The 23,820-nt window shown below is 38.5% G+C and overlaps 1 protein-coding gene across 2 annotated transcripts; it reads left to right on the top strand.

Annotated features, from left to right (window-relative positions):
* Positions 1-224: 224 nt before the first annotated feature.
* On the top strand, positions 225-23,820 carry st14 (ST14 transmembrane serine protease matriptase). 2 transcript variants are annotated; one of them, XM_030157151.1, is made up of 19 exons: positions 225-453; positions 5,699-5,844; positions 6,455-6,615; positions 7,887-7,957; positions 11,614-11,786; positions 12,539-12,574; positions 12,978-13,206; positions 14,499-14,638; positions 15,371-15,474; positions 15,883-15,992; positions 16,512-16,642; positions 17,115-17,219; positions 18,550-18,657; positions 19,010-19,123; positions 19,639-19,758; positions 20,244-20,424; positions 21,110-21,378; positions 21,926-22,062; positions 22,204-23,820. In XM_030157151.1, the coding sequence occupies exons 1-19, from the start codon at positions 446-448 to the stop codon at positions 22,363-22,365; spliced, it is 2,505 nt and encodes an 834-aa protein (XP_030013011.1). In that variant the 5' UTR covers positions 225-445; the 3' UTR covers positions 22,366-23,820. The 2 variants fall into 2 exon arrangements, with proteins under 2 accessions (XP_030013011.1, XP_030013010.1); XM_030157150.1 differs by having other exon boundaries at positions 225-456; positions 5,697-5,844.

Here is a 23,820-nt window from a genome sequence, read left to right as displayed (position 1 = left end):
GTATTAAACCTTCTGGAATCGCTTTTAAATACAGAGTTAAATTATCTATTAATGATGTGGGAAATACTATATGGCAAAAAAAAACTTTTCAAAATCAGATCACTTTTACATTTGACCCGTTCATCGATCCACGGAGACGCACTGGTTTACCATTGCGCATTACGCACAGGTATAGTGGGCGTGGTTTACGTAGGTGTGTGAGGAAGAGCTCAAATTCAGGTGATTCTCAACATTTACAACCTTCGACGGTACCGGAAGACCAACTGTCACTTGATTTTTTATTTATTTATTTTTTTTGTCTTACAAACAGCCACATTATTGTTGTCGTCCCTCGGTTTATGTTTACAGTCCTGGTGGAGGACTTTTACTGGGAAAACAGCAACAACTTTGTGGAATCTTGTTGGATTTCTGCAGCAGGGTTCAGTGACCATGTATTCCGCCAGATATGAATACGACGTAAGTTTTGTCAAATTGCGCAACGTGTGTTAAGTTTATCATTGATGTTAATATACAACAATAAGGAGAAGAACCAGTGCGTGTTTGTTTTCTTACAGACACTTTACTGTTCCAACACATGACCTAATGTTTGTTTGCTTTGGCCTAGATCTGTAGATAGTGTGGTTCTGGAGTGGATTTCATACTTGGACTGAGGCCTAAATCCTTAACTGACATATTTCTCATGCATGTCATACTTCATCAATGTTTTTCATTACATGTCTCTGGGTATTTTTCATCCTGGGGTCAACACAGTTATTTAGCCTGTTAGGTTTGCTCTCATATGCATAAAAATGATTAAAGTAGGACAACCTGACAAGTGATAAATCACCTGTAGTGTCTCTTATTCTGATCTATGGGTGTCATTTCCAAAAGACAGACTGGATGTGTTACATTCAAGTCTGATATCCAAATGAGTGGAAAAAAATATAATAATAATAATAATAATAATAATAATAATAATGATAATACTTTGCGTGTTTTCAGTGAATAATATACTTTTAGTGAGTGTGCTTTTAGTAGAATCCTTGGATGGACAAGGTTTCCCTAAGAAGAAAAAATAAAAAAAAAACAATCAGAAAACTGTAGTCCTGTTGTAGTAGTGAGCATTTATTCTGCATGTAATTTAATGTGTGAGTTCAGGTTAAGGTTATGTTTTATGTTTATTACATTTCATTCCATTAGTTGGGAGCTAAAGCTAAATTAATCCATCAAATCTAAACTCTATAGCTCTTTGTCCAAACAGAAGAACTGCATGTGAGTATTTCATGTTAAAATCATTCATAGACCTGCTCATTTGTTTTTCTTAGAAACAGTTTGCATAGCTTTGATTCATTTTATATCGTTTCTTTCTTATTTCATTTGTCTCCATAAGACTCAAAGTCTCAGTATTTGGTGTCAGTGCTTACACTACAGGGTGCTCATTGTGGTTTTTTTGTGTGAGGAAACAACCACAGGCATATTTCATGGTAACACTGTTAATTATTATTGATTGAAAAAGAAAGTCCCTGAAACTGCGTGTTCGAAAAATATGTGAACTGTTGACCGTATGAAATCAAGATTTATGCATGCAGGTTTTTCACTTCACTTTTATTTGCAGTACAGAGAGTATGCTGCTGACTGGGATAGTTAGAGTTTATAGCTCAAACCTCATATATTTCAGTGTCAAAATTTCATTATTATTCCAATTTTTCTGTTGAAAATACAGATGAACATAAAGAAGTTGACCTGGGTAACACAGTAACTCAACTTGTACAGACAGAGAATATATAGATGCTGTTTTTTTACACATTGATATATTTTTTCCCTTTACTCTTGGATCTGAAACTGTGGTGTATAATTGATAAAGTTCAATATCCCACAGACACTGAGGTGAGGTCAGCCATGGATGTTATGTAGGTGGGAATACAATGATTAATGTAGGCAGTCAGTTTCTGTTTATGTGGTGACTCAGCAGAGTTTTTATTTATTTATTTATTTTTTAAGACAGTGCTGCTCTTTTCTCTTACATTTCAGAGTATTTTTTGAGGTAAGTTAGGTTGAAACTGAGCTGAAGAACTGAAGTAAAAGCTGTATTAATGTTGCATCTTTTACTGTTGACTCCTTTGAATGAAGTATTAAAACAGACTTCAGAGCAGAACTTAGACCAAGTTTAATCTTTAACTATTTAGCCATGTTGCGTTAGAGTTTACTCACACAGGCTTTGGTCTTAAAGGGAGCTTTACAGTCTCAGCCGATGTATCTATTATGAATGCACTCATCTTAAGCAATGGTGTTGCTCTTCATCCAACTGTGAAGAAGATTCAGCTGGGAGGATTTGTTCTGTACCCTTTGCATAGCTCCATTTGAGCAGTGGGGTGGTGTTTGTATTGCTATTAAATGTGTGCTTAGGGCTACTGTCAGGTAAGGGATATTTGTAGGCCCAGTTCGCTTCGAGGCTGCTGAAGTCCAAAGCACACCATTTTCCCTCCAGTAAGTGCAGGATGTCTGAGTTAAAATGTGGTTCTGTATCATGACTACTTCTCAGTCTCTGTGTTGTTCCAAGTATATTGACAAACTGCTTAAGTCAGTGCAGCAGCAACGAATGAGGTCTAAATGACATTTAAGCTGGCACAGAAAACAGGCTTGGCTCCATTCATATACACTGTAGATGCTCACTTTTTTTCTTTCCTTTGATTATTTTATTGGTTTAGTCACATTCATTTTTTTTTGTACTGAAAAGCATTCCCAAACACAACACTAAAAGAATCCTGCCAAATGCTTCAGCTACAATTATGATTTGGCACAGAAAAAGAAAGAATAATTAATAGATAATGCCTGATTATGTAAACCAGGACAGATTTGTTTGAAACTATACCCACCTGACGTCAGCAGAGGTGGGAACAGACTGAGGAAAAAGTTGTGAAGTTCTGTCACGCAAAGTTCTCATGGTGAGGCTGTGAAAAAGTGACTCACTGTGTGTGTAGGATGTGTGTCCACCATAGAGTTGATTGTGTTTCTTGGGGACAGTGTGATAGTGACAGACAGAAATGAACAATTTACAGCATGATATTGGAACTTTTAGAACACACCTGCAACACCTGTGTATGTCACCTGACATCATCTAAAACCAAAATGTTATTTATTTTTTACATTAATGCAGCAGTATGAACTAATAGAATAGAATAGAATAGAATAGAATAGAATAGAATAGAATAGGGTTAATTATTGTCATTATTGCAGGTGGTTTCTACCAGCGACAGGGCACTTACATTTAAATAACACAATAAGATACCGACATATATTAAAAAACTTGTCGTGTTCTCAACATTTGTCATCTTTTTATGTATTTATTTTTTTAACATGCATAAATCTTTTCATTTTGAAGCTGATATGGGCAGCTCCAGTCCTTACCACTCCTACAATATTGAGTTGTTTGCTTCACACTGTATGTACTTGTGTATATAGTCACCAGATAACTAGACTTAACTTATGTACAGACCAGTTAACTAAATGATTATGGTCTGTTATACTTTTTTCTAAGTTAACTTTTCTTAGCAAAAGGAAATATAGGTAAGTATGAAAAAAATGATTAAAATTACAAATGGCAACTTGGCCTCTTTTTAGCTGTTTTTAAACCACACCCCAGTGTAGAGATAACCTGCTTCCCTCCTGACAAACTGGTCAAACCGCTTAGAAATACTCTGAGGTTGATTTATACACTTGCATATTATGTTTACCTGAGCTTGGAGCACAGTCTGTCTTTCATCCCATAGCGCTTTCTTGTAAAATCCCCATGCTTTTGTCACTTCGGGCACCGTCATAATCGATATTGAAAGATCCTGTTTATTAATAGCATAGCACACAGAGTTGGTATTTAAAAAAGAGCCACATATAGTTCGAAATGGGATAGTATTTCTTTCTAGGAATGAAGAATGGGATATGATGAGGAGCATGTAATGGTTTTATTAGGCTGTGATCAGGGTGACTGATAGAGACAGACCCTGGAGCACTTGCTGACCCCATCTCTAATGATTCCCCTCATTCTGGCCCATGATTGCTATTAGAGATTCCAATTAGAAAGCATGTGTGGAAGCCAGAGCTGGGTAAGAATAGGCCTTAATTGCCATGAGTTATCATCTAGACTCATGTAATTGAGCCCCCATCTTAAGGGGCAGCACATCTGACAAATTGATTTAATACTAAAGTGATTTTCCATCCCTAATGGCACCCGGGCTTCTTCACTCATGGGCTACAGGCACTGAATTCATTGTGTGTTGATTACTAACCAGCCTGAAACCTTTCTTTCAATACGCCCACTTGAGAAAGCTCAACAACGGACACACGTACAGTACTGACACACACACACACACACACACACACACACACACACACACATGCACACAGTGGTTATAATGACTAAAATATATGCCTGAGTTTTAATGCCGTTTCTGAATGTGTTTACTTGTGAATGAAATTGTCACAAACAGGTCTCACCAGTCCGCCATTATATATGACCTCCTTGTCTCAACTTGTCTCTCAGGAAAAGTGCTTTAAGATGGCTCATGTAGTATTTTTACTGTATCACAGGTCAGTAGGTTTTTTCTTATTAACCCATAAAGACCCAAAGATCCACCACCACCCAAAACCATCTACTGATCTAAACTGTTTAATCCCTGTTGATCCACTAATCCTATCAATCTATGTAAATATAAAATGTAAAATACAATTTATTCATCTTTTCATGGTCATCAGATGTGACCCATTTGGATGTTCAGAGGCTCTGTAGTTACCGTGGAAACACAGTCATCTTCTACAACTTTGATTCACCAGTAAAACCCACAGAGTTGGATCAATGACAGTGGATGGACACACTGGGTTTATGTTCAATTAATGATATATTAGACTGAAAAGTCACTTTTTCTTGAGTTTTCTCTGTTTCTGATATAATAACCCTCAACTTTAATTTGAGCTTTAATGAACATCCACATGATCAGTGAATTAAATATAGTAAAATATATGATTTATACTGATAAAATAGAAAAGTGGATAATATTGTAAATAAATGGTGATAAATCACTTAAAAAAGGTAAAATATAGAGAAAATTTCACTTGGGAACTGACATAAAAGAAGCGCTGGATCTTTACGGGTTAAATAACTATTGATCTGTGATCAACTTTAGTTTATACAGTTTATCGTCATCTGCTCTTTCCTCCAATCCTCGATTATACTAAATCAGCTTCTCATTTAGGCAGATTAAGGATGTTTCCCTCTAATATTTAAATGTCTTATATTGTCAAAATCCCAGAATCAGGAGCAGTGTAGTATTACATTTCTTTTATGGGATTAATGTGTTTCTTTTGAAAATCATTTGTCTGTATGTATTGGAATCTTATCTGATTACAGATACTGTGATTGATTACAGTTATTAGCTAACCATAAATACACTATAGATAAGTTAAGAAATTCCTAAAACCAACTTTCTGGCAGATTCCATTTATGTGGAATAAGTATGAATTTGTTGCATAGTCAATATGTTTGCATAAAATGTAAATGATGTAAAAAAAATAATTGCTATTTGGATGTTAGTTGGAAGGCATTTTTTAGACATTAATGTTTTCAGCTGTAATGTTTGATACTATATCATGCAGACATACACTTCTTCCTCCCACAGCACACTTGCTGAAGGATTGTTTATGTTGTTACTCTTTTTCCGCTTCAGGATCCGAATGGCCGACAGGAACGGATTGATTTCTTAAGCAGCAAAGAGAAGGCACCATCCAAGTCGAAGACCGGCATCATCATCGGGGTTCTTGTGGGACTTCTCATCATTGCAGCCGTTGCAGCATTTCTCATCTGGTTCTTTCTCTGTGAGCACAGTTATTAGCCTTATCCATCACATTATAAACTATAGTAATTGTGATATTTATGTTTCTGTTTTTAAAGTAAGAAAACTATGAAATATTGAGGAGCGTGTTAGCATTTTTGTATTGGTGTTTAAGTTATGGTTTTCTTAATGGCAGTATTTACATTACTAACGTTAGCCTCAGCCAACACAGACTTGACATCAAAAACTGTAAAGTGGATCATTTACACTTCCTGTGAAGGCTCAGTCCTTTGATATGAAATTGTAAGAGTGGGCTGTTTGGACTTCTGTAATTTCCCATTAGTATTAGAATTTTTGAAAGCTCTGACTTTCTCCTTTTAATGATGCAAAGAAGAAAAATGTCGTGTGGCACAGCTTCTGTCACTTACACATACAGCATCTGATAGAAAAGCCTGTGAAGTTGTCATAAACAGCCTCTTGATTCAACTTGCTATTTAATTTGCTCATTGAGACAGACTGTCTTCTCTATGTGAGTTCACTCTCTGGCTTTCAAAGCTCATTTTAAAACTCAGAGCCTTGTCTTTCATCAGCAGGAGCCATCTTGTGACATTATTTGATTAACACAAAACCCTCCTCTGTCTCTGTGATTGAAGTTAAAGATGCTGATCCAAACACCACCATCAGCAAACAACACCTCCAGAAAGAGCGGGTGTTCAGTGGGCACATGATGCTGCGGGGCATACCATATGACGAGAAGTTGGAGGACACCAGCAGTACGGAGTTTGGGAACTTGGCGGACAAGCTCCAGACCATTGTGAGTTCGACTGCAATCCATTTTGTTCACTTTCCATCACTGCCATTGTGTTTTGTTAATAATAAAGTATTACACTCAGTTCCATTACCTCTCCAAGGGCTAGTTGTGTATGTTCTTTGGCATCGTGGAAATGCTTTTTATGCATGCCACTACGAGTGCACAGAAACTGCTTAAGGCACTTTTGCGTGGGCGGAATAAAAACCATACATTCCCATAGTAATTCCCTGAACAGCATCTCCTATTATTGAAGGCTGTGGAGATGTTTGTAGCACTACTAAAGAGCACGGTGATGGTAAAATCCCTGCTCAAACCCCATCAAGCGCACACTGTCTCACTAAAAAGCTACAGAAGTGAGGGTGTTAGGCGAAGATTAGGAGCTGAAGTGGTCAACTGGAATATTAGATGAGTAGACAGTTCAGGGTAAAGCTTCGTGATGTGCTGGGTTTGCACTTGCATGCAACAAAGAAGAGAGCTTTTAAAGTACATGTTCACATCTAGGTTAATATTTACTGGGCTGACAACTTATAGCATATAGCTCAAAGGAGCGAATGCTGGACCGAACTGCCAATGAAGACCTTAAAAGATAAAGGCATTAAGTTAAACCAGTTGTCTCACAGTTTTTTTGTCTCTCATACATCTCCCACAATCTACATTAGAGTCCTTGAAAATTGTCTAAGTGGGTTTTATCCTCTTGACGGGTTAAGAAAATAGCATACTTGATGTCACTAACTCCAACTTAAAAATGGCCACTTTACACCTATTCTTAATATTTTATCTCATGACAATTGGACACTTCTATCTTGTGAACAACCCTCAGCTCTCCTTTATACAGTATCACATTGTGCTTTTATCGCCAAACTTAATAAAAAAAAGCCACATATTCATCCCCTGCAGCTAGTTCTATCCCCTTTTTGATGTCGTACCAAGAGAGAACTTCTGGAAATCCAAACCAGTCTGTTTATAGTAATCGGTAGTAGCAGCTTTTTTATTCCTCACAAAGGGAATTTGCTCTTAACGTAGCCACCATTTAAACATGCATAATGAATAGCGGGGATGTGCATTTAACAATTGTGGCGGTGGCTTTGTCTGACACAGTTCGTAGCTCTCTTTAGCTGAAGGCAATTGACAGTTAATTGAGAATCCCACTGTTGTGTGTTTTTCATGAAAGGCACTTTTTAGCTTCACATGCTAATTTCTACTTTTTTCTTTAGGCAGACAAGTGCAAATCTTGTACACGATCTGTTCAGTAAAAATATGTTTTCTCTACACAGCTGGGGGAACAGTACAAAAACGATCCAATCCTTGCAAAATACTACAGTAAATCTGTGGTTACTGCATTCAGGTATGGTTGAGATCTTTCATTTCTTTTTTCATTCTGCTGCACAGTTAGTTATAATGCCAGCTGCTCTTCACTAAATAGAATATGAAGCAAGAGCTTTGCTCCACTGACCTCTGTGGATCCATCTAATAATATATACTGGCCCTTTATAACATTGCACTGTATTGAATTGTGTTTTTCTGTACAAACAGCAGCCATAAAGAACCACTGTTTGCTCTTTTTGTTCTAGTACTGTGAGATGGGGTGGGCGATCCGACCTAAAGATCATATCACAGTCCATTATTTCAATAATAAACTTTCTGTCTTCTTAATTTTGTACTAAAATGGATTGGAAAACAGATTTCTCAATTTGCTTAACTAAAACACAGTGTTACATTAAACATATCATTGTTTTCACAGTAGATCATTATTTTGCTGTCGGAGGGACTTCTTTTGCTCTTACGTTTGCTCTCAAGACAAAGAATGTTTGTTTCCAATTACCTTAGCTAACCTAACCAAAAATATTTTATATCTCATATAATAACGTAATACTAATAATACTTCACTAATAATATTTTATATTCCACTGATCAGAATTCTATCTGTATGTAACCAGAGTCAAACATCTGTCCACAGGTGTGTATTCTCATGTACCCTGACTTATTATGGCAGTCACCAGTGAACATGATCTGAACCCAATGTCAAAACTAACACACAAACAAACGCCTTTAGTGCTTACAGACTCTAAAGAATCATTATAAGTGGACTTAAACTCACAATCATAGCAGCATTAATGCTACAATCTGTGGTCCAATGTGTATTATAATGCGGATACTTGCTTTCTTATTTATTTTTTAATATCTGTGTGATCTATTCTGCACAGTTGTTGTCGTCTGTCTAGTGCAAGGATGTCAAACTCATTTTAGTTCAGGGGCCACATACTGCCCAATATGATCTCAAAAGAATAATCTATAAATGTCAACGCCAAATTTTTCTCATCTACATAAACTATCCTTTAACCTCCTGAGACCCAGGAAATGTCAGCAAAGTACAAGCTTTTTTTGTTTTTCATTATATAAGTGCCTATATTGGAAACATCATGATGCAACAGTTTTTTCAGATGCAGTTTTTAAAATTTTTATGGAATGTCCTTTGTGGTGGACAGTTTTTTCTTTTTTTGTGTAAAGTTGTGAAACTCTTGTCCACAAATGTGGACAGAAAACCCATAGCTGGGTCTTAGGAGGTTAAACAAGTGGTGCCAGGCGCAACAAACCCTGCCCCTCGCACATATTGTAACTTATTTTGGCATCGATCCAGCTGAGCAGCATATCAATTGCCTCTATATATGTACCAAGTTTGAAGTTAATTGAAAAAAAATATTATGTTTTTATAGACATTTAAAATGTTGCCCATTATAAGTAAATGGGAGAAGATTTTTTTTTTTTTTTTTAATTCATACAAAAATTTTAACTTTGAACCTCTTTTCCCAAAATGTAATCGCATGTATTCTAGGTCACTGGCAATCTATAAACTTAGTTTGGTATGAATTCAACCAATAGTTTTGCTGCTAGAATGTTAACAAACAAAACCAACTGAACCAAAAACAATACCCCTTGCCTCCCCTTTGGGGGGCAGGGTCAAAATGTGAATAACATGAACAACCATGAAAAAAATGAAATTTTGCCAAGAAAAATAAGTTCAATTTTAACTCTTTAAGTGCCAGACAGTTAAGGGGCTAATAAGCCTTAAAAGTGCCACAGAATTTGGCCGTTTTTCAGTATTTCGCGTCGTTTTTATAATATTTGAAGAATCCTGCAGGAAACCGCTCGGTAACATCCGACCGATTGCTAATTAGATTCAAAACGCACCGGACGCAGCCGATTCATTATTGATCGTAATTTGCATAATTCATAATAATAATAATAATAATAATAATAATAATAATAATCTTTATTTATATAGCGCTTTTCATACATTAAGAACTGTAGCACAAAGTGCTTTACATATCAGTTTAAAAATCAGTACCGCCCCCCACCCACACCCACCCACTCACCCGCACACACACACACACACACACACACACACACACACACACACACACACACACATACATGCAAACCCACAAGCTCACACATACTTAAGAAGACTGACTGAACACGGGTAGACCAGAACAAAAATGTACAAGTAAAAGTAAAACATCAATTTAGGAGGCGCTGTCTCAGGGAGCCATCCGCACCAGGATGCAGCCGCCGACCCCGGCGACCAGGCACCAGCAACACAACCCCGCATCCCAACTAGTGGGAGAGGGCCAACTGGGACCCCCACCCACCAGAAAGGAGCAGACCCCAGTGAGAGAAGGCGCCACAGCCCCCGGAGTCCACAGCCGCCCCCCGGCATGGAGGGCTCCCTCTGATGAAACACCGGAGAATAAGAAACATTAAAAAGATATAAAAATATTATTCGGTCGCGTGACCTCAAATTCCCGTCTGCTTGGTCTCAAAAGGGGGACACAGAAAGAACGTCATCGAAATGTGAGAAAGAAATGGGGGTGGATGGTTTGTTTGTACACAAATATGGCGTGTTCTCCAAAGCTGATCTGATTGGCCCGTGGCACTTTACAGGTTGTTTTCGTAAAGCCGATTTAATCGGCCCATGGCACTGAAAGTGTTAAAAATATTATGTCTCAGTTTATCATTTACACACTTACAGATCACAGTGGATCTACAAATACACAAAACATTTAGTAGTTGGCAGAATATTGTTAAAATTACACTTACTTCTCTTTATACAGGTTGTTCATATTTGTTGGGGTTATTGACATTGTTTGTGAAACGATAATTTGTAAATGTAAAGATTTTATGTAATTTTACTTTGTTACATTAAAACAAGGACAAACTTAACCAAATTTGTCTGTATATGGAACCTGAACTAAAATGATTTTGACATCACAGATTGTTAATATCTTTTTGTACTTTTTGTATTTCACAAATTCATCCTGTGGGCCAGATTGGGCTATTTGGCGGGCTGGCTTTGGCCCATGGGCCGCATGTTTGACACCTATGGTCTAGTGACTGTCATATATATATTTTTTTATTATTTTTGCATAATTTTAGACCATATTTTTGGGATTTTTCGACAATGGCAGAAGATTTTTGTGTGATTTGTAATTTGTCCTGAGAGATGGTCCGAAGACATATATATTCTAATGAGCCAAAAATGTTTTTATGCTGTAAATGTAATACTAAAGTAATGCTGTAATGCTAAAACATGTAACGTAGACTTGGTGTCACAATTTAAGGAGCAAAACAACTTTTTAGCAGAGTTGTGTAAAGTGTTAACCCAGACTACAACTGAACATGTTAAACAGTCACACTGCTAATGTTAACATTATTACAGCTCACCATAATAATACATTACAATACATAAAAGTACATTAGTACTTGTGCAAAAAAAAACCTTTAAAAGTCACCTTTCGTACGAATGTTTGGACATCATTTACTTACTGGCATAAAGGAGATCATACTGTAAATGAAGTTAAGATCAGTCCCAAATGTGGTCACATCACTCAGCCCTAACTCTGTTTTTTGCAATTTAGTCAGAATTTAACATCACTCAATATTCTACACAACACATTTTCTCTTGCCCTCCCTTCATTTCTCTCTCATCTCTGTTGTCTACAGTGAGGGTATAATAGTCTACTACTGGTCACAGTTTGATGTGCCACCTGAAGACCTCAACATCTTGCCAGAGATCTCAGAGGAACGAGTGTTGAAAACACTAGAAGGTGCCGTTAATGAAAAACGCAGCAGTCAAAACCCCAATGCATTCAGCGTCACTGAAGTCACTTCCTCAAGTAGGTGCCACCATCCCATCACCGGGGGGGGGGGGGGGGGGGGGGGGGGGGGGGGGGGGTCATACCGTGGGGTCAGAAGACCATGGTTCAGTGGGTCTTCTCTAAGCCTGGCTCCAGTTTGTGACATTTTGCAATCAGCAGAAATAAAGCAGTGTGAATACAGATCTAAAAAGGTCATTGTCATCTCCTATCAGCATTGGTATTCTGTTAGCTTTCTATTTGTATTATAGGAGCTCTGTCTGAGTTGTGCTGATAAGATGATAGCAGATAAGCCAGAGCTCTCTGCTTGTGCTGCATTTGAGATTGCACATTTTATGCTGCTTGGATCCTCTAATGATATTAACTAGGCCTTAGCCTGGCTCAAGACAGCCATTTTTCTTCCTTCTGTCTTCTCAGCATTCACATTGCATTTGTCCACATCCTGGCCACCAGCCAAAAGCCGGCCCTGTGACTCAGTGGTTTTTGGTCCTCTTTAAAATGATTTCTGTGGGTATGATTTGATGTTGCTGTCCCAGATAGTTAGACAGAGATGTATGGGTTGCTGCTGTAGGGCAAGGTGAGATGGAGCAGAAAGAGCTACACACCATCACGGGTTCCCTTAACCGCAGGGAAATGGAACAGAAAATGTGCAACCCAAATATTTTAGGCTCATGCATCAAATTCTATCAACCTCCCAACTTTAGTGACCCATTCTTACCTTTCCTCCTGTTTTTCTGCCAACCCCCCCCACCCCTCTCTCTCCCTGTCTCCAGTCACAGATCCTCGTATGGCCAGAAACCCCAGAGCCAGTGAGTACAGCATGTCCCATTTCAATCACTCGCAGCTGTAATTTTCCAGGTGGCTAGATGCTCACCCTCCTGCCCGTCTGTAACGAACGGCTGCTCTGGCCTGGACTGTACATGTGCTGCTCCAGTCACAGATTGAGAACCCGGTTTCAGGCCAGGCTACTCAGTCCACTATACCTGACTCTTTTTTTGGACAGAGTTTGGTGATTTATTACCTCAGGATGATTATACTACTTTATATTAATGCAGTGATTCTACTGACTGTACAATATCCAGCCACTTAATACATTTGTTCAGTACTGTATTCAAATGTTTTATTTTGTAAAACTGTGCAGATTTCCACTACAAGATCATGTTCTGATTTTATGTATTTCACTTTCATTTAAATATGAATGTTGTGTTTCAGAGGAGTGTTTCTACCGTTTGGAAGCTGATGAAACTGACAAAACATTTACATCTCCCGGATACCCTCAACTCTACCCTCCTAAGTCCCGGTGTCAGTGGCAAATCCGAGCCTCAGTAGAAAACGTCATTTCTGTCCGTTTCCCTTTTTTCCACATTGAGGATGACTGCACAGATGACTTTGTTTTCATCTATGACTCCTTGAGTCCAGATGACTCTCAGGCCATCACAAAGTAAGTCTCAGGACAGTTTCTGTGAAGGACATGCTGCACACATGGCTTTTAAATCTTTTTCCTTTATGTGTTTTTACTATTTGAATAGATAGCAGTGTTTCATGCATTAGTACCTTCCATTAGAAGATAATTTTTACATAAAATAAAACCCAAACCAGTAAACCGATTTATGTTTGTTCTTAAGGTCCACAAAATTATGACAAAATCCCCTTCTAACCCTGCAGTAAACCTTGGTAATGTTTGTTTGATAGGGAGCAGCCAACATACTTTCTCATTTATTTAGCCTTGAAGATCAGAAAGAAGAAAAATGTTCTTTATGATTCCCAAAGGACAAACACTAGAAATCACTTTGTCTGAAATGTTGTGGAGGGATTTAGGAGTAAAAGGTGTTTTGATGTGGGTGGAAAACACGTTCCACTTCATTCCTTTGACTGGATTTGTGATTACAACTTTTCTTTTCTTTTTTTTTCTTTTTGGCCCTGAAGCCTTTAGCTCTGCACATCCCATTTTATTGTTAACTTTTCAGACCTCAGTGAGATTGAGTTGGCTCAAAAAGACCTCTTCTTCCAAATCTGTGGAGGCTGCCAACCTGGGTCCTGCTACACCACTGTGTGTAATTGCACTTTTTCAATGAGGGACTGGCATGATTTTAAAACTACAGGCTCTTGAATGCAACATCACTTGTAGCTGCAGGCCATTTCAAACTCAGAATCCATTGCCAAACAAATATGCGTTACCAAGTGATGCATAAAAATTTTATAATGCTATTGAGCGATCAGCTTTATCCAAGGTGACATGGGGTTTATGAGAGCCATAATATAATACTCTATAATGACATTATTCTACAGGAGTTAGATGTATTACTGCTCTTGCAGCGTCATTCACACCTCCACAACTCTGCCGCCAGCAGTGTTGAAAGTTTTTGCTAATGGACCTAATGTTTGACTTTGAAACTCCACCTAAGCAATTTCTATCTGGTGCTGGCACATCTCTCCTTATTTATCTCTTTCTCTTGCTTTCTCTGCTTATCTATTGATTTCTTTTCAAATTATTTTTGTACAGCATTTTAAACTTGTTTGCTGAATTGATATTTTAGAGTGCTTCTGACTAAAAAGAATTACACCGTAAGCGTTGCACATCCTAACAGACAAGTACAAATCTATTCAGAAAGTGCATCAGACACTCAGCTTATGCTTCATGGTTTGTTACATTCACACACATAGACACATACAGACGTATTGGTTAGAATTACATCTGATTGCTGTACCATGTTGCTGTTTCTCTCCCATCAGAAAGTGTGGTCAGAGGCCTCCAACAAACCCTCTGGAAGTGGTGTCATCTGGTAATATCATGTTGATCAACATGATTACTGACAGTGAGACGCAGAGGCCTGGTTTTCAGGCTGTTTATAAAGTTCTGCGCAAGGCTACAGGTAGTCAAACAGACATTCCCAGAATTTTACATTATCCAGTTGCCACCTGCGTTGTAAACATCAGTTATGTAAACATCAGTTATACATAGTTGCTGTACAAATGTAAGACAGGGTTTATAAATGACTTGTAATTAGGTTCTAAATTATTAACACATCATTCATGACTAAGCTTTTACAGCACAGTAGGAAAAAAATAACTGACCTGTTGCTCACCAACTAGTGAGTCCATATTTACTCTGACTTGTTTTGTCTCAGATGTGATTGCTTATTTCACCACCAGCCATTTATAACCATCAGCTTCATTTGATATTTATTAAGTGTTTAACCACATTAAGCATTTATTAATACTTAAAAAGATTCATTTGGCCCTTTCAAATGAACAAATTTATATACTACGGCTTTAACTCTTTAGCTTTATTTACTACTTTTATGCACACATGTTTTAGACCTTTAAATAAGGTTGCCTTTGCCAGCTATAAATGGTAACCACTCATTTCACCTGGATGAGATGAAGTGCAGTATTTGGCAAGATAGTGCCAAATAGTGAGCTCAAATCAATGTATGAAATATGTATGTTGTTCTTTAAAATTGTTAACTACAGACTCACAAGTGTTTACAATCTAATTATGAACCTTATTTTAGGCCATTTATAAATATTTTATGAGGGGTGGTCTGTTAAGTGGTGCTGAATGTATGAGAATGTTATTATTTGGCATGTGTTTGTTTTTCCAGTTCAAAAGTGTGGAGGTGTCCTTTCTGACAAAACTGGAGTCCTCACTTCCCCACTGCACCCCAGCTTTTACCCCCCTTCCATAGACTGCAGGTGGACCATCAAGGTTTGCGCCACTGCTCCTCTCCCTGTCCCCCTCCTCTACCTGAACACCCCCCCCTCCCCTCTTCCTCCTCCACCATCTTTAGCCTGCCATGAGAGGAATGCTGAGGCAGCACTAGAGAAGCCAAGCTGTTCAGTACCTCTTCTATCTTCATCTGTCAGGCTGCTGTTGCTGCCGCAACTACAGCCAGGCTGCACTGTGTTGTTTTGGTTTTTTCTGCTTGTGTGTTGTATGTAGCATGTGCTGTGTACATGCCTGTTAGGATGTGTTGCAGCTTGAAGGTTTCCATATTCAGCACACATTACACACCAATGCACGATACCTGTGTATGTTTGTGCGTGTAGGCTGAGGAGTGACATGCATGGTAAATAAGGTTGTGATGAACCAATCACCTCTTCCTCTGTGCTGTAGGTTCCTACTGGGAACAAAGTGCAGATAAAATTCACCATGTTCCGCATGAAAGAACCTGGAGTGGACATCCATTCTTGTCACAAAGACTATGTGGAGGTTATGGGTCACAAGTAAGCATTAAATACCATTCAAAGTGTGTATGTGTGTGCACGCGTGTGTGTGTGTGTGTGTGTGTTCTGTCTGCCTGTGAATAAATGGAAATAACAGTTCATTTTATTAGTTTATTACATTTGATTTCATAATCTATATCATCAGTAAAACATGTCATTTCATTTCAGGTAATAAAAACTCAAAGTTCCAGCTTGGCACAAAACTGAAAATATTTCACTGGCAATAATATGAGGTTGAAACAAACCCAAGAGCCAAGTTACCTGTAGACATCCATTAGTTAATAGAATGACTCCTCATTCTGCTTAAAGACACTCCATGTGCCATAGTTGTGTTTCCACATAGTAATCCGTTCATGTTTTATCAGCATTTTTAGTGGAAAGTTGAATAGGTGCATTGTTTGTATAATTTTATATCTATCTATCTATCTATCTATCTATCTATCTCTATCTATCTATCTATAAACACAAATAAGCAATATTAATGGAAATTTGCAGTTAACCATTGGTCTTTTCCACCAGGTATTGTGGAGAGGTGATCCCTTTCGCTTTGACTAGCACCACCAACATGTTGGACATTTTGTTCCACTCTGATGAAGCCTACTCTGACAAAGGCTTCAGAGCTGAATACAGCGCCTATGATCCCTCAAACCGTGAGTTTAAAGTCTGTCACATTTACACACAACATTTGGCGAGATGGGTGAAATGTGACAGCAACACTCATAGCCTGTCATTACAGAGCAAGACAGAGTGTAACTGTGTAGTCTGGGAGACGCAGAGACTGTGGCAGACTGACAGTCAAATAGAGCTGTTTAGTGATTGAGGCACAGAAATTGCAGCAGTGAAACTCAAGAGCTAGACTAATCACCAGAGAGCATGTTTATTGGGTCCATTTTATTTGCCACTGTCAGTCAGCAGCACTCCACTTTCAATACTCTCCGCTCTTTATGTTGTCTCCCATTTTGACTGAAATGGATTTATAATTGTTCTGATCAACAGGGACAAGCATTGGAGACATGATGGATGTTACGAACATACACTATCACTCCCTCTCACTCAATTTGTCACTATCATCTTTTTTTTTTTTTGTGTGCTCCCTCCTACTTTTGTCCATTTTGTGAATAGCTTGCCCCGATAAGTTTACCTGTGCCTCGGGCATCTGCATTGGAAAGGAGCTGCGGTGTGATGGCTGGAATGACTGCGGTGATATGAGCGATGAGAGGGGCTGCAGTAAGTTCTCCCTTGACCCAGTCACTCTTTCTCTCTTCCTTCACTTTCCTCATTTCTTATCCACTCTAATATTTCCCTCGTTGCTCCTTAAAGGAGTCAACCGGCAATGTTGCACATGAAGGCCAGTTTCTTCTTCTCTGAGAAAGACTGAGAATATAACGTGGGCGATGACATTGGATGTTAAATGTATACGTTAAAGCCTCTTTTATCACCTGGGTTTGTAAAGTGTAGGCATCAAGGAAGGGTCATCTAATAGAAGATGCTATGAGGTCACGTCCCCCTGACACCAAGGAAAGTCAAATTAAATATTTGTTTGATTGGAAACAGCCTAATGCAACAGTTTTTACCCCTTGGCCAACTTTTGGCTGAAGGGGTATTGTAATAATTTTGTCATCTGTCTGTCCATTTGTCTGTGTGTTCTTTCAACGACATCATCATATTATCTGAAGAATGCATTGAGATATCTGCACTAAATTTATACTGTGGATGCATCTTGGCATGGAGCAGAAGCCTATTGAAAATAGGTGACCTTAACGTACTTTTTCAAGGTCAAATGGCCTTGTGTTTTTTGCAGTTATAATATCTGAGTACTTTCAAATATAAATATGTATGTAATACGTTTTACACAAAGACAATCTAATCTAAATTATAGGGCAGTTACCTTCCTCAGAATCTTACACTATATTTGGCCAAGGGGTATTAAATGTGTGCGGCACATTATGTTTTTTTTGTAATGGAACATTCTTTGCGGTGGACAGCATTTTTTTTTTTTTTTTTTTTTTAAGTAAAGCTGTGAAACTCAGGGGACAAAATGCATTGCTGGGTATCAAGAGGATATAGCATGTGTCATAATAAACCAAAATTAATTTGTTACCTTAGAATGAGCCTTTTATATCTGTGAAGGGAGTGGATCCTCTTCATGGTGTCCACAGTCATGTTTTTGCTGAAACATCTTGTTGGCATCCAGTTCTGTATTAAGGTGCCTTACTATGTTGGAATGTGGACCTGATTTAATATTCATAAAAGACTTAAAATAAACAAACCAAACACTGGGTCTGGTTATGTTTAAATATGACACTTTGGATGCATTTCTTTGCTTCTGCTGCTTTATTATCAACTTCTCCAAAGCCCCTTTACTTTATTCAAGCGTGACATTTATTTTGTAGAATAATTGACACTTTCTGTCACTGGTTTTTGACTATCCACTAGACATCATCTGTAATTTAAATACTAATGTGGATGCTGTTTAAATCACAACATACAGTATATTTTATACACCTTCATCAAATGCATTCTTTACAATTTAGACATTTTTTTTTTCCCCCTGCAGAGTGTGCGACCGACCAGTTTGCTTGTGAGAATGGCATGTGCAAACCAAGACTATGGGTGTGTGATCGTGTCAATGACTGTGGAGATGGTAGTGATGAGGTTGCGTGCAGTAAGTATTTCCAACTCTCAAGGTGCTCTTTAGGGGATACAAACCCTGTTTAATGCTATTCTAATTGTGCTAACATTAAAGGCACATCACTGCTAATGCTCTGGTCACTGTCTCCTGGGTTGTGTGCAGTCATTATTCTATCAGTAATAGAGTTTGTTTGAAGCCTTAACCAATTTGCTCATCATCCATTCAGACATTTAATCATGTGTAATACACACCAAATGAATGGAGTCAGTGATGTCCGCTGTGGTTACACCGCTGCAGCCTGATTCTAAGCTCACAGGTTTCAGTTTTAATGTAGTTATCTATATTTGATCATAAGTTACTCACGCCTTTGTTTCATTGCTTTCAGGTTGTGACGATGATGAGTGGCGTTGTGGAGATGGGATATGCGTGCCTAAGGATGTTGTCTGTGATGGCCAAAAGGACTGTGACGATGGGAGCGACGAGGCCTCTTGTAAAACCTGTAAGTGGCAGAAAGTATTCTTCTCCTGTTTAGTCAAACATCTCAAATTTAAAATTATAACCTTATCCAACCTTGTTACAGTAACCATCAAGCAATTAACCTTCAGAGAGTGTAGATTTAGACTTTACAAAGAGGCTCCATTGAAGAATTTGTTCTTTATTCGAAGTGTTCCTTTTTTTCACTTTGCGCATTTTTTCCATCTTGTTTCTTCTTCAGTCTTTATCAATTTCCCTTTCACTTGCTCCACCTTCGGTCTTGCACACAGAGAATGCACTCCTGCATTTCCTTTTGATTTTCACTTCTGTGAATAAAGAGGGATATTAGACCTCAACCTCAATCAATACGCCCAATCAATGCAATCTGCTCCTCAATCACTATGCATTGTGCATTCAAGCCTTACTTTGAAGCCTCACTGATTGCATAGTGTTTTACCGGTTAAACTTGGCTATGCTCTAACGCTTTGATTGAAATATGGTATGTGTTTTGATTTTCGGGATATCTCTACTCCATTTCAGCTCCAGGTATATGCTCTGACTACAGCTTCACGTGTGATAATGGCGCATGTGTCAACAAGGTGAATGCCGAATGTGACCGCATCAATGACTGCGATGATCATTCCGATGAGACTGGATGTGGTAAGAAATGTCCTCATCTTTTCAATCTTTATACTATGCTCTTTTTTTATTTGTTCTAAAATTCATAAAATAGATGAAAGTGGATCTAATCTCTTCAGTGTCATTCAAAGTAGATTATAGAGGAGCTGGGTTGAGCTTCACGTTGGGCTGTCTGTTAGAAAAGAGCCCCGGGCCTTGACTGCCTTATTTATTTAATTCTTCTTTGAAAGTGGCTCTTGTCATCTCTGAAGTTTTTGTTTTTTCCTCTATTTAAGCCTCAGGCTGGTCTGTGTTTTTTCTATTTTTTCATCAGCTAATATGCCAGCCTTATTAGGATTCCAAGAGTCATAGCTTTCACAGCCAAGGCCATTGTCATAATGGCTCCAAGTCAACTTAATCTAATTTTCAGATTTCTCCCTCTGATCAGTCATGCCAGTCTCTCCTTGTGTTTTAGACTCAGCCTTCAGTGCCCCTTGCTTCCCATTTCTTTCTCTGTTTAACGACAGAATGTGGCACACGACCCTATAAGCTGAACCGAATCGTAGGAGGTCAGAATGCAGAGCTGGGGGAGTGGCCCTGGCAGGTCAGCCTTCACTACATGACCTATGGACATGCTTGCGGTGCCTCAATCCTCTCAAATAAGTGGCTCCTCTCAGCTGCTCACTGCTTTAAAACTGCCAATCCTACGTAAGTCTCAGCTTAAACATCTATAAGACTATGCACATTATGGAGCAGATTTCCTTTTGCATGTTCCTTTTATACATTTTGACGTATAAACTATTATCGTTTCCCTGGATATTTTATTATTCATCATGTTATTTAAAATTTTATCAGATCCTGTTATGCAATACATATTAGAATATGTATCCTGCTGGTAAAAAATAGAAATGTTCACAACAGAGGACCGTTTATATTCTAATTGCAGTGTCTGAAAATTAGCCCCTGATGATACAGTTAATTCAGAAAAACCTTGGGGGGGCTAAATTTACATCTCATGCATGAAAGCATAACAATGCATGCATCGAAGTGCCCTGTAGGTGGAGCACTCACCATGCTGTTTGACCTCAGTTACTCCTATTGCTTCTGAGCAGGGAGTGTGTTCGTTTTCAGATATTCACTGTTGGTGTTGATATTTGCTATAATGCTATTAACTGTTAGCAGTTTTAAGACATATAGTGAAACAACCTAATAGATTTTTAGGACAAATACAGCCCAGTATAATAGTACTGAGTTAAGTACTTCTCTCAGAAAACTTCAGGTTTAGGTTTTGACAGATAGGAGGATAAGTAATGATTCTATTTACTTGTTACTCTTTTAGTTGCCATGCATGCATAACCTTTGCACCATGATACTGCTCTGTTTCCTATTTCAGCAACCTCATTCCATCCAGCTGGCAAAGCTATAGTGGCATGCAGGACCAATACAACCACAATGGTGTACAACGGCGCGCACTACAGAGGATCATCACCCACCCGGATTACAGCCAAATGACCTTTGACTATGACATTGCACTGCTGGAACTCAGTCAGCCGCTGGAGTTCACCAACACCATCCAACCCATCTGCTTACCCTCTTCCTCCCACGTCTTCCCTGCAGGCATAGCCTGCTGGGTCACAGGCTGGGGCTCACTCAGAGAAGGAGGTATAATATGTGAATTGGTGATTTTGGGTAGTTTAGTGGTCAGTTTTTCCACTGGAAGTGGTTATTATGCATATTTGTAATATTTATGAAGTTGTTCCAGTGATGGGTGACCCACTCTACAGTAGCGTTGTTCCTCTTTGCATATCGCATCAAAATTAAGACATCCCACTCCTCCTCCATCTTGTTATTCAATGAGGTATTCATGTCCTTCATTTTCTTTTACTTCCTTCTTGTTCCCGTCATCTCTTCTTCATTCCGTTTTGTGTCGTCTTTCCTTTAATGTCCCACCCATTTCTTTTTTTCTCCCATCATGACATACTTCTTCTCTGCTCAACCCTCCCTTCCTTTTCTCTCATCTTTTTCTAATCTGCTCTCTTCCATTAAGCCTTTTTCCATATCCATGTATCAAGACAGACATCACCTCTCCTGGGAAGCCTCTTAAACCTTCATTAGCTAACACTAATCCAGCCCATTAGCACCTTTGATGTTAGTGATGAACAGAGAGGTCATGTGATGGAGTGCTGACCCCTTTGTCCTGTTCTTACAGGTCAGGCAGCACAGGTGCTACAAAAGGCATCAGTGAAAATCATCAACGACACAGTGTGCAACATAGTCACAGAGGGCCAGGTGACCTCCAGGATGATGTGCAGTGGATTCTTGGCTGGAGGAGTTGATGCATGTCAGGTGAGATGTGTGAAACATGTTCTCCAGAAATTAATGAAAGGACAGAGCTTCAGTAGATTTTTTTTTTCTAGAGTTTTTCACACCCATAAAATGCGTTGAAACTCAATCTAATAATTATTCTCACCCAACTGTGCCCACCAGGGAGACTCTGGAGGCCCCCTGGCGTGTTTTGAGGAGAGTGGGAAGTGGTTCCAGGCTGGCATTGTGAGCTGGGGCGAGGGTTGTGCTCGTCGAAACAAGCCAGGTGTCTACTCACGTGTCACCAAACTGAGAGGTTGGATCAAGAAGGAGACAGGAATTTGATGATATGGTGAGAACCAGGGAAGGGGATCCAGACAGGAGAGACGTCATAGTGCTAAAAATAATGGAGATGGAACATTTGAGTCTAATTAAGGACAAGTCTCTCCAAGATTTATTTTTTTAGCAGCAGACTTGCACTGAGGATTTTGTTGCATGGACCTGTTATCTGGTTTCCTTCCCCATTTTTTTCTACTCTAAGACTCAGACAAACCTACACTTAAACATTCAGTGGAACCACACCGGATCTTTTGTAGTTTCTAAATGCATAAATCATCATTGTGGGTTTTTTTAACCCTGAAAACATCACTTTAAATTAGTGCATTTATACAAGTCCTAAGTTGGTCTATTCAGATGGAAGCAGGCCATCAACTTGAAGTTTTTAAGCAAATTTCTAAATACAATTCCACAATCTGAAAAAGTAATTATGTTTTTTCAGCTTTCGTGCTTTGTATTACTGAACAAGTTGGATGTGTTAAACCTCTTAGGCTATAGACAATGTTGCACTTTACCAATGGCCTTTCCCTGTTGATAAAATTGAAGGTTGTTCTTTTAAGGACATCAATACGTCTTTTAAAATAGTTAATACATTTTTAAAATATATTCCTGGTGGTCATTCTCAAGAGCATCGCATAAGTTTTTAAGTCAGTAAAGTGTACTGTAAATATTGAGTGAAAATATTAAAGACCACCAGATTTGTACATGGGCAAGAGCATCAGCATGGTCCTTGAAGAAGGCTGATTTGAGACTAGGTTGATGCTTAAACTGCTGCAAACAGTGGTTCTACATCAGTATTTTAATATTAACAGATGCTTACTGGCCTTGCCTGGTCTGCAAAGGATTTTCCAAAATTTAAATGCAGAATGGGGGTTTTGGAGGATGAGGATTATATCTATCTGGCACTGCACAGGTCACTAGCTAAACTCAGGGTGGTCGGGGTCTACAGTCACACACCAAAGCGCTAAAGCATGTCATCGAAGTCGGAAGTGGCTGCTAGAGCAGTGCAATGAGTTCTTATCTTTGGGAGTTTCTTCTTTTCGGCCATGGCTGAATGAATTAAGTTTTAAATCTAAGACATGACTCATGGGGGCTTTTCCATTATTTGTATTCATCTATAACGTATCCTGGAAAAATTATAAGCTGGATAAACAGACCAAAGATTTGTGTAAGTATTATTTACTGAGGGGTAAAAAATTTACAAGGAAAATTTGATGAAATTGCTCAGTGGACCATTTTTTAATAATTCCACATAAGCTTTACAATTAAACTATGCAACTGTAAATGTGTATATTCATACATGCAGGGCCTCAATTTTAATGAGATATTTTCATGAAAATTGTATATTGGATTATGGACGTACTTTATAATCTTTTTTTTTGTTTGTGTGCATTGATATAAAGGATGTTTTTATATGAAAGAGTTCAATAATAAATATCTTTTATCGGATTCCTCAGCACCTAA

Source organism: Sphaeramia orbicularis, chromosome 16 (genome assembly GCF_902148855.1).
Source record: "Sphaeramia orbicularis chromosome 16, fSphaOr1.1, whole genome shotgun sequence".
Classification (NCBI taxonomy): domain Eukaryota; kingdom Metazoa; phylum Chordata; class Actinopteri; order Kurtiformes; family Apogonidae; genus Sphaeramia; species Sphaeramia orbicularis.
The sequence above is the reverse complement of the archived record's forward strand: the minus strand, read 5'-3'. Positions and strand labels throughout refer to the sequence as shown.

Bases quoted from the DNA above. Each gene is read 5' to 3' on its own strand.
- st14 (XM_030157150.1), top strand. From the start codon at position 430: ATGTATTCCGCCAGATATGAATACGAC. The intron at 6,616-7,886 runs GTGAGTTCGACT...TTCTCTACACAG, and splicing joins CGGACAAGCTCCAGACCATT to CTGGGGGAACAGTACAAAAA. The intron at 19,759-20,243 runs GTAAGAAATGTC...GTTTAACGACAG, and splicing joins TTCCGATGAGACTGGATGTG to AATGTGGCACACGACCCTAT.